Genomic DNA, 11,756 nt, shown 5'->3' with positions numbered 1-11,756 from the left:
AAATGAAGCCCACTTCTGTTCTCGTTATTCCTGATCAAATGTTGAGGGATATAAATAGTTCAACAAAAACAGAACTTCTTATTCTTTCTAGAAGCCAGGAATCCTCAAAGGCGATGTTATATAGTTTGATTTGACCCCAGACCTCCATCTGACCCCAGACCTCCATGGACCAGTCTGTCAGTACTAGATCCACATGTCTGCTCCTCCCCAGCAGTCTGTGACAGCAACACAACCTTTCATTGACTCCACTCCCATTTACAGCAGTGACCGTGGTACAGAAATTAGTGTTCATTCAATTAATCAATTTGTGAAACTGATTGGTTGATTGAATGAATAAATGAAAAATAATTTTACAGTAAAAATGCATTTGATAAAACAAATTATACATTTACAAACAAAGACTGTGCTAGATAAAAACAATTTACAATCATATTATATGTATTTCCATTAAGAATAAGATATGTCATAATTATAAAGAGTGATGGCACTGAATTGCTTCAACTATTCTCTATTTTCTCCAGTCTCTCAGTCTTTGTGCAGAGCAACAGTTTGACTTCTCGTCTCTTCAACCTGTTGCCAGTGTGTCGACAACATAAAACATCAAGGCTACAAGACAGAGATTGGAAAGCTTTTGATTTCATCTTTTGAAGTGGAAGACGGTTCATGGTTGATAAACCAGTGGCAGCGGTGGCTACCTGACTACAGCTGATTGAGTCTACTACTGCATGCATAAACAACATGTCACGCTGGGTAATACAGTGAAGGCCTACCTGCTCACCCATCACCAGCAGCTTTAAAATACATTTGGCTAAAGGATTCCAGCTCCACTGAAAGATCCAGGAAGAACGTAAAACATAACATATATCCTGTCCTCTCTCATCAAATCCACCAATACAATCCAATAAAAAATCTCATTCATTTCTTCGCTTCCCAGGCTGCGGCTCTCCTATAACAATCCAAAGTCCAAACTCTACATCTACATTTTTTTAAGCTCATACACGTGATTCAGCATGCACAAGGCTGATAAGTCCAAATAAAGATCTTCAAGATGTTTTCAATTTTGTTCTTTCTTTTTCAATGTAGGAACAAACACCTCACTCTGATGTGCCTCCATAGGGCAATACCTTTCACAGCATTTGAATAACTATTAAAAAAAAAGCCTAAAATCCTCCTGAAGGATGATAAAAATCTTTTTTTTCCCTGTTTATTAAGGATATACATCATCGTACATAAAAAAATGTTTCCTACTGAAAATATTTTTATAATTATGGGATAAAAAATTGCAAATATGTTCTTTCTTGGCTTCTATAAAAATCCCCTCAGCATCAGGACTCATCACACCTCCTGTACTTAGGCAGGGTTTAAAATATTCTATCTGTCACACACAAAACACACAGAGCTCTTGTACTGTAGAGGGATCAGGGAGGCAGAGGGATGTAGCGAGGAGGCTGCTATGACAACAGGCTTTTCTCCTTCTGGCGAGGCCATTCAGAACAGGTAGTAACACTTTTGCTGTTGACATTGCCAGATGATGCGCTGTTGTTTTGACAAGTGAGTGCAATCATGCTACAAAGGAACAGAGGTGGAACACACAGGAGCAACAAACAGCCACCACGTACTTAAGTCAGATAAGAGAGATTAGAATAAAATCTCAAAAATACATCTTTGTTATGTTTCTGTAGATCTTTATGAGTTTACTGTCTCAATAATCTGCTGTTTGTTCCTGCAGTGAAAAAGAAATTCATAACAAGATCAATCCTTTCTGAATATCCCTCTTCTGAGCACAAACCAATACTTATCCCAGGTCAGAGAACCAGTCACCGTCTCTATGGAAACGTCCTCTACAGTCTCAGTTTGTGAGTGCATTTCACAACGTTGCAGGTCAGGGCTGTAGTCTGGTCTGAGTCTGGCTTCAGTCTTGTGCTGTCGCTGTGCAGTGTAGCTTTGTTGGTTTTACATTGTTGTTGTTTTTCTGTCCAAATTTGGTCTCAGAGGGACTATCCTGACTTCTGGGGACCAGTCAGACGTGGACTGCACCAGTGATCTTGACTACAGCCTCGGCGCAACTCCTACAGAAAGGTAATCTGGCAAAAACTGCAATCAACAGGTGTAAAGTGAGCCAGTGGCTACAGTGCAGGCAGAGCTGTATGAGAGAAGCCAATTGGTGTTCTTACTGTTGAGTTTGACAACATGTCACAGAATCAGCCGTCCATCTGAAACAGGATTTTTCAAACAGCCTTTAAGCCTGAGCCAGAGCCAACAGTATCCACTAAGAAAAGGAGCTGGAGTTTGAAGATGTATTATTCTGTAGAGAGTCTTCTGGCTCAACATGTGAAATTTAAAAAAGCTTTGATAGCAACAATCACAAGAAACTATAACATTTTGTACATTTTTGGCATTTAGTATACCATGAAAAGTGCCTTTAAACAGCTTTGTGTCCATATAGACACTCCCTGTCCTCTCATCTCCTCCACATCTTCTTCCTTCAGTATCCATCTACCTATAATTCCTCCGTTCATCCATCTTTCCATTCCAGCCTGCTCACATTATACATTCTTCCCAGCATCTTTTCCAGCTGATGTTCTCAGAGTAGTTATCACATGAACTGGTGGATTTGTAGCTTACTGACTTTAAATGTTTGCCCAGTGTTAAGCAGAGGCACTGTCCTATATGTGAACGTCAGTGTAACCTCTCTGACAGTGTACATAATGTGTATTATAGATCATATTTGTCTTTGTAAGTTTCAGCATTGGTTCATGATGGGATGGGAGAAATGTCAAAGCACCGCACAATACACAGTATTCATATTGTGCGACTGACCTTCCCATTTGTGTGTGTGTGTGTGCATGTGAGCATGTGTGTGTTGTTAGAAAGCTGTGCTGGCCATGCTTCCTGGAGCGAAGAGTCTCGGTATGCTGTCCTGAGATGTCTCCACATGCCTGTGGGCCATCTTCCCCTCCTCCCCTGTGCCACACAATGAATAGAGAACAAAAATGGAAAAAAAAAGAAAATGAATGAAGGAATGAATGAAAAAATGAACGAATGTGTCGACACTCCCCATAGACATATGTGTTGGAAAAAGAAAAATCAGGCAGATGACAGGAAAGATGTACATTTCTTATTTCTGCCTAGTTATGGCCTTATGTCACAAACATATGAAAGAAATGGAATAAAAAATAAATGGATGAAATAACAAAAAAAGCAAGTTTCAGTCACCATAGTCACAAATATATGCAACAAATGCATCTTCTGCAAATGTAAAACATATTCAAAGTGAGCCCACCCAACAAATGCCATTTTAGGCTAATTATGTCTTAACATGGGTCTTATTTAGTTAATAGGTTTAGGCCAACATTGTGAAGTTATGCAAACTGACATTAATGCTCAGATTTGGGTCAGCTTCATTACACTGGCTCCAGCTTAAGAAATTACTTTAAAAATCTTTTATTATTTAAAAGGTCACAACAAAGTCATACAGTAAACCCCTGAACTTTAAAAACCAGCCCCTTCACTACTGTCAAGAAGGCAGTGCTTTCTAGTGATACGTTTACTTTCATTTTACTCTCTTTGTACGCCCTGTTCTGTCACTCTGACAAATATGAAGGTTGTTATTACCGAGCACGAGCAGAGCTTGTTTGGCAGCATCGCGGACCTCCTCCTTGTCCGTCCGGCAGAGATACACTAACTGGTCAATGCTTTCTTTGGCCTGGGGAGGTAACAGATGGACGACAGTGGTCAGTAACACCAAGACAAAGAGTATCATGCAGAACAAACAAGATGCAAACATACGTAATTGTATGACGGTGATATCATTTGATCATCTTTGTGCTATAATCTATCGAGCCAACATTGCCCTTAAAATGTTTTCTGACAGAATGGAAGAGGTTTGGATGAGAGAACATTATCTACACAATAAACGTTAATAATGTCTAACGTGATCTGTAGTGTCGCTGTGTGAAGCACATTGATTCACTCAGCCCTTCTTTGTCCCTCAGACACACAGAGCTGCTGCCTGTGTCGCTTTCAACTGGATCATTCAAATGTGTGTTTCTACCTTGAGACAAGCCAAGGCTTTGCAGCCACAGACTCTGGTGTCCACACTCTGGTCTTCCAGCAGCTCCAGACAGCTGACCAAAGCCTGAGGAGAACACAACATGTCATGTGTTTATGTAATTGAAGCCTTATTATTAGAGTCCAATAACTTTTATTCTATATCTTATTTTAAAATAAAAACTGAGTAAAGGCAGGAAGATAATAAGTAAACCATGCCGCAGTCTCACACTGTCCATAAAAAAATAATAAACATGTCTTCACAGTAAAATACTCAAGTAGTGTCATAAATATGCTACAGCAGACTTTAAACAGACTAAAGGATCACATTTAAAGACAAAGTCATGAACGATGTGGGTCAACAGTTAAAAAGTTAAAAGAGACAGACTTTATAAATGATCTTTTCAGGCTTTTGCCTTCATGATTATAAAGAGAGTTTATTGATTAGTTACTCAACTCCAGAACATAAAAAACTTTGAATAGAGGCAGGTCCTTATGTAACTCCCTCTGTTTGATTTGGACATAGTTATTACGAAGCCTCATTATGGATGACTTCTTTCACTCTCTGTCCGGTGTGTCTTATGTTTGCACTCAGGGAAGGAAGGAAGGAAGGAAGGAAGGAAGGAAGGAAGGAAGGAAGGAAGGAAGGAAGGAAGGAAGGAAGGAAGGAAGGAAGGAAGGACGGACAAAGGGAGAGATGGGAGGAAAAAAGGAAGGTAAGATAGTTGAACAGATTTGGTCAATTGGGTCAAAAAGGAAGGAAGAAGTAAGGACGAAGGGAAGGAAGGAAGGGGAAAAGGATTGTGGAAAGAAGGAAGGAAAGAAATATGGAGGGAGGGAACAGATTGGGTCAATTGGATCAAAAGAGGAAGGAAGAAGAAGTCAGGAAGAAGGGAAGGAAGGAAGGACGGAAGGAAGGAAGGAAGGAAGGAAGGAAGGAAGGAAGGAAGGAAGGAAGGAAGGAAGGAAGGAAGAAAGGAAGGAAGGGGAAAAGGAAGGAAAGAAAAATGGAGGGAAGGAACAGATTAGGTCAAGGAAGGAAGGAAGGAAGGAAGGGGAAAGGGATTGTGGAAAGAAGGAGGAGAGAAAGGAAGGAAAGAAGGAAGGATGGAGGAAGGGAACAGATTGGTCAATTTGACTCAGAAGGACAGGAGGGTTAAAGGGACAACGAGGAGTTTCTCTGTCGGCAGAACGAAAAATTCTGCGACAATAAAAAAGTCTCATATTAATGTGGATGAATCTACGTTACCCACACTTGTTAATGGGCCCATTTTCGATAAATATATCGTTTTGTCTCTATCGTTATTTTGTTATTATTAGTGGTGGCGGAAATGCTGGGTGAGCCACCAGCGTTCCTTTACTTTCGGTTTCGCAGCGAGTCATGAGAATAACGTCGCCAAATCGCCGTTTATGGTCGGAACTACGACGGTATCTGATCGTCTTTGAACCTCTGACTTTAATTCTTGATGAATGAAAACATGAGTCTGTCTTGCGCCGGTCAAATAATTTCATGGTGCGCACGGAGGCTCATAAATGTAGTGTGAAAACGCTTCGCCTTTCCAAAACTCCTCGTTGTCCCTTTAAGAAAAGAAATGAGCCTCTGACCTGCTCTCTCTGCCGGGGCTGAGCAGCCAGACTCCTCAGCACTGAGCTGGCAGACGCTGACACTTTGCCTCGTGGGTCTCTCAGTAGTTTTGCTACAGCATGAAGTCCTGCTCTCCTCAGGCTGCACTCTGCAGGCCGCTTCAGCGTCTGGACGATCACATCCTGGTCACAGGACGCCAGCCTCTGCATCAGCCACACTGGTGGAAGGAAGGTTAGCACTGTTTATTACCACAGACAGGACAGGAGTAAAGTCATTTCGCTTTGAGTGTGTGTGTGTGAGAGATAGATACCCTCTTCTGCGAGCTCTGTGATGTGTGTTTCTATGTCACTGATGTCGTTGGCATCTAAGTAAGTCCACAGCTGGAACAGTGTCCCCGTCACTGTGCCTCTGTTGGTGCCTCGCCGTGGTAACCTCTGATCCAGTACTCGCTCAATCAGAGACACGAACACTAGATACACACAAATCAATACACATGTTAACATGGCACTTGCTTTAAAGGGATAGTTCACCCCAAATTGAAATTTCACTCATTATCTACTCATCCTCATGTCGACTAAGGACTGGGAGAAGTTTCAGAGTCCTCCGTGCCTTTAGTTACGGGGGGGTCCGCGCAGCAGTATTTGTCCATATAATGGTTGTCAATGGATACCAACTTTCTTCGTCCAAAAAACACACCAAAAAACATCCAAATACCTCCATACTGCTGGTCTGTAATGTCCCTCTTGTATTGAAGCCCCGACATGAGAAATTGTTCCGCCGGTCAGTGCAAATCACGCGAGATTTGCACGGACACAGGAAGAGCAGTGAACTGAGACACTGGGAGCTTCCGCTACAAACAAATATAGACTTATTTAATTTTTTTATGAACAATTTCTCATGTCAGGGCTTCAATACAAGAGGGACATTACAGATGAGCAGTATGGAGGTATTTGGATGTTTTTTGGTGTGTCTTTTTGGACGAAGAAAGTTGGTATCCATTGACAACCATTATATGGACAAATACTGCTGCGCGGACCCCCCCGTAACTCAGAGAAGGAACGGAGGACTCTGAAAATTCTCACAGCTCTTAGTTGACATGAGGGTGAGTAGATAATGAGTGAAATTTGAATTTTGGGTGAACTATCCCTTTAACGACACACAAACAGACACGCACACTCATGGATGCTGATGTACCTGTGTCGGCCATGCCGCTGGCCTTCTCCGGCAGTAATCTGGTGTAAGCCGTGGAGAGCGTAACCAGGAAGCTCTCAGCAGAGATGCTGTAGACACTCCCCTGCCCCACACACTGTTGCCATAGTGACTCAGCACCAAGGCACGAACCCAGCTGAGGTATCACTGTGATGGAAAGAGGGTGGGAGGGTTAAGAATCAGGCTTCTGAAGTTTAAGCTTTATATCCAGCTTGGGGCATTGAGACATAGCTGCAGTTGGAGTTTTTAGTTATTATTCATACAGGAACATCAACACATATTTTGAGACTTGGTGGTGACAAAAACCTTGAGTCTACTGCACTGACACAGTGTCAGCACCTCACCACCACAGCCTTCTGCCTTCTAGCCACGTTTGTCTGTCAAATGAGATGAAAACTGAAAAAAATGTTCTGTACTGATATAATGTAGCTTGTTGTCACTTTCACATAGTGAAGCAGGTTTGGTTCAAATCTACAGCTCTGGAAAAAATTAAGTTGAAATGATCAGTTTCTCTGGTTTGACTATTTATAGATATGTATGTGAGTAAAATGAACACTTTTGTTTTATTCTATAAACTACTGAAAGCATTTCTCCCAAATTCAAAATATAAATATTGTCAGTAAGAGCATTTAAGTAGTCCATTTTTTTTAAACTTAGGAAGAGTTGTGAAATCAGCATTGGTGGAATAACCTCACTAATCCTTTCACATCCTCATTAAATATGATTTGGTTCAGGTGATGAGCTAATCAGTGCCTCTTTAAGTAGAATGAGCTTTGCTTATGTTGGAATTCAATAGACACCTGAATGGAATGGCTGCCAAACATGTAGAGATGCTATTTAAGAAGAAATTGGAGTGGTCTCATAATTGTTTCCAGAGCTGTATTTGTATGACTGTGAAGAAGACTGGTGTTTTGGTACCAGATGATGCATAATGTGTCACATTCACTGTATCAATAATAGAAACATCAAACAGCTGATCAAGAAACTGAGCTGAAACTCAATTACAGATTCAGTTTTGGCTTTGTCATCATGGAAGACAAAGTGTAAATGAGAATGAGTTGAAATATTTTCAACTTGAGTTAACAGAACATGGAATCAGTGTAAAAGAGGTGCAGATGTTCATGTGCTATCAGGGGAACAGTGATGGCAACATGTAATATTCACAAGTGGAGCCATGTGTAGACACATGGACATACCTTCAGCAGGCTGTCTGAGGCGTCTCGGGTTGTCTTTGGTGATGCGTCGGATGATTTCCAGCACCCTGGCCTCCCTCAGGAGCCGGTCTAAGGCGTACATCTCTCCACACCGCAGAGGACCAAACATACCCAGACGCTACACGCACAACGGCAAACCACAGAGAGTTCATTATTACATCATGTCAAATCAAGAACTGACTGGTCAGAACACTTAGTTTTGACTGATGAGGCTGCTACAGCTTCATGGGCAGGAAGGTTTTTTTTCTTATTCCATTTAACCTTTATTTATATGTTTTGGACAGAAATGCATAAAACAACATTTGGCTATTTGATTATGTAAAAACGGTAACAAATTTCAAAAGAGGCTTTTTTTTTGGCAGCTGTTCAGGATGGATTTGATGTCACTACTTTAACTTTGCTAATGCTGCTTTTTAAGAAATTTACATATTATGAAATTATGAGATCATAAAATAATCTGATTAAATTCTACATAACAAACTTTTATTCTTCTTCTGGAAATCACTCCCTCTCCTTTTTATTCATTTGTTTTCTGGTTTTCCACTATAAATAATATATTTAAAGAGTTCATTTGCAAAAGCAGATAAATGCCATTTTGAAACGTCTGTTTTGTTACTGAGTTAACTGCTTTTGCAAATGAACTCTTTGTATATTAATTGTTTTCTATTTGTTATTATCTTCCATCTTGTGCCATTCTTGTGTATTTTATGTTTTATTTAATTGTTTTTGACAAGTGGGGGATACACTGTAGATGCTGTAGAAGTCATGGCTTGGTTACCAATAACTGTGTGCTGCAGTTCTTCAGATGGACCACCAGGGAGCAGTCCAGCGTGCCGCAGCCTGTGGTGAGGGGGGAGGGGGGAGAGGAGGGCCCGTGCCAGCCTCTGTCCTGCAGAGACCTACACAAACACACACACAAGAGTGTCCAGAGGAACAGACACACGGGTCAACAGACTGTATGAAACGCGCAATACACGATCAATGAGAAACACATAAAAGTGAAATGTGTCACATTGTTACAGTAGCGGCACAGATCATTGGATAAAATAAAGAAAAGTATTGAGGTGTCAGATGCAACTCTCTCTGAAGAGGGAGAAATATCACTGGTAATTATTTTATCTATGTACCACTTTACAATGAGAACTCCCCTATGAAACTACTTAATTAGCTTCTTAACATATATAAGCTGTTATAAAATGTTAGATGACATGTGCAGCGTCATTAGTTACTGAGCTTTCTTTGCTTTCATCAGCTGGCATCTGTAGCTGCTGCTTCATGATGTTTGTTGAATTACAAGCAGTTAACCTCAGCCTATGTCAAAACCTTGATTTTTTTCTCGCTTCACTCATGGCTGCAGAGGTGGCAATATCTGTCTGTCTGTTGGTCAGCTGGTCATTCATCTGGACCAGTTGACCTTGTGAGTTTGTTTGTCTAATCATGATACAAATGTGGTCATGGAGACCTACTGCAGCAGGAACTATCACAGAGGAAGCTCTATCTGCCTGTCTGTCTGCCTGTAGAAAGCTATAGACTTATGACATTATCCAGTACTGATAGAAGACCTTGTTTGATTGCCTGAAGCCCAAATTTATGAATACAGAATTGTTTTCTGTCAGATCTGTCAACTCTGGAGTTATTATGAAGAACATGCAGGGTGAATTAAAGGGATAGTTCAAGCTTGTTTTGTAGCGGGAGCTCCTCTTCCCGGTTCGTCAAATTTGGACGAACCAGGGTCTGTCTTCTTCCCAGTTCGTCCAAATTTGACGAATCGGGAAGAGGAGCTTCGAGAAGCTTCCACTACAAAACAAGCTTGAAATATAGACTTATTTAATTTTTTTCGGGACAATTTCGCATTTCGGGGCTTCAATACAAGACGGACATTACATACGAGCAGCATGGAGGTATTTGGATGTTTTTTGGTGTGTCTTTTTGTTACGTAGACAGTTGGTATCCATTTGCAACCGTTATATGGACATGCACTGCTACGCCGAGACCCCCTGTAACTCAGAGAAGCCACGGAGGACTCTGAAACTTCTCCCAGCCCTTAGTCAACATGAGGGTGAGTAGATAATGAGTGAAATTTCAATTTCCCTTTAATGGTCAACAATAACATTATCATAAAAAAATACTGCTGCCGAGACATGATTAATGTGTAAAGCACTAAAAATGAAAGATTCTAAGCTTAAATGTATACCATAAAATTGTTTTTTCCACTATCACTTTGCCTGAGTTTACGGATCTGCGCCACATCGATGATATAACACACATCCACTAGATGTCAGCAACATCCTGCAATATCAGACTGTTCTCCATGTCTGCAGATCACTGACACCAAGGTTATTTACTTGACAAAAGAGTGTGTTTTCAAGCTGATCTTATGATTGGATATGTATATGTTTGTTTGTTTGTTTATGTGACGTTTGTTTGGGTTTCAGCACTGACCGGACACTTCTGCTCCTACTGTCACCCTTGTCCTCCTCATCTTCCTCCCAGTCAGACGTGTTGAGGAAATCAAAGCTGCCCAGAGCCGTTTCCACAGTGAGGCTGACCATGCTGGGCGAACGGCTGTGCCTGCCACCCTGCACACACACACGCACACCACACACACACACGCACACACTCTTTAGATTCATAGTCCATGCATATGCAGATCTCTGTACACAAAATGGAAAGACAATAGGAAACACACTGGGCATGAACATACACACACACAATCATACACCAGTCAAACCTGGTTCCACTTGATAACTCAAGTAACCTGCTGTCAGTGACAGAGGTTAACAAACAGTAAATAAAATGTTTTTTTGTGTTTTGTGTTTTGTGTTTTGTGTGTGTGTGTGTGTGTGTGTGTGTGTGTGTGTGTGTGTGTATATACACACCCTATATACGTACATCCTTCTCTTCTCTCTGAGCTCAGAATAAAATAGTTTTAAGAGACCACTTTCACAAATGTTTCTTAAATCTCTACATGTATGACAGTCTTTCTTTTTCCTTTAAAAAAAAAATACCAACACAAACACAACTCATTCTACTTAATGAGACACAGGTCATCACCTGAACCACATCTGATTTTATAGGAAGATTATAAAGACCAGTTGTCATTTTCAGCCAATAAAAGCTCTAAATGACAATATTTTTTTTTCGATTTTGGGAGAAATGTTGTCGGTAGTTGATAGAATAAAACAAAAAAAAAGTTAATTTTACACATACTGTACATAAATAGTAAAACCAGAGAAACTGATCATTTTGGGAGTGGTCTCTTAATTTTTTCTAGAGTGTTAGTAGAATGATAGAGCTGCATTAATCCAAACAATGTTCACATTGCTTGAGGCTGTGGTTGATATTGATTTTAAATTTTGCAATTTCGCAATTTTTCATGAATGCGCTGAGGTTGCAAATAATTTACATAATTACTCACTAACTTTGAAAATACACATACATAACACACATAACAGGGGAATTTGTTGAACTTTAAATACAATTCAATGCAAAAACATTTCAAAACAATGTATTATACAGTATAAAATATGATCATCGACTGGTTGATAGTAAAGCAACCATTACCAAAAAGACTGTATAGTTTAAGAAGTTCTACAGATATAAATTAAAGATATGTGAGTGTCAGACAGCAGAATTACAGGAGATAACAGGTCTCTTGATTATATTAAGACAGTCTCTGTCCTATGTAAATTGCTAGT

At 40.4% G+C, this 11,756-nt stretch overlaps 1 protein-coding gene across 4 annotated transcripts in view; it reads right to left on the bottom strand.

Annotated features, from left to right (window-relative positions):
• Positions 1-727: 727 nt before the first annotated feature.
• The window catches only part of ripor1 (RHO family interacting cell polarization regulator 1), a 59,999-nt gene continuing 48,970 nt past the window's right edge, over positions 728-11,756 (bottom strand). For 3 of the 4 annotated variants that reach the window (XM_085778219.1, XM_085778222.1, XM_085778218.1), the window contains 9 exons: positions 10,501-10,637; positions 8,837-8,957; positions 8,041-8,176; positions 6,830-6,991; positions 5,946-6,104; positions 5,656-5,852; positions 4,055-4,138; positions 3,616-3,706; positions 728-2,964 (listed from right to left, as the gene is read on the bottom strand). In XM_085778219.1, the coding sequence (XP_085634345.1) occupies positions 2,867-2,964; positions 3,616-3,706; positions 4,055-4,138; positions 5,656-5,852; positions 5,946-6,104; positions 6,830-6,991; positions 8,041-8,176; positions 8,837-8,957; positions 10,501-10,637 (1,185 nt within the window). In that variant the 3' untranslated portion in view covers positions 728-2,866. Of the gene's footprint in view, positions 3,140-3,615; positions 3,707-4,054; positions 4,139-5,655; positions 5,853-5,945; positions 6,105-6,829; positions 6,992-8,040; positions 8,177-8,836; positions 8,958-10,500; positions 10,638-11,756 lie in introns of all 4 variants that reach the window. The other variant, XM_085778220.1, reaches the window with a different exon arrangement.

The sequence above is a fragment of the Trachurus japonicus genome, chromosome 6 (genome assembly GCF_045865225.1).
Source record: "Trachurus japonicus isolate A0001 chromosome 6, Traja_1.0".
NCBI lineage: Eukaryota > Metazoa > Chordata > Actinopteri > Carangiformes > Carangidae > Trachurus > Trachurus japonicus.
This window is presented reverse-complemented; position numbering and strand designations above follow the sequence as displayed.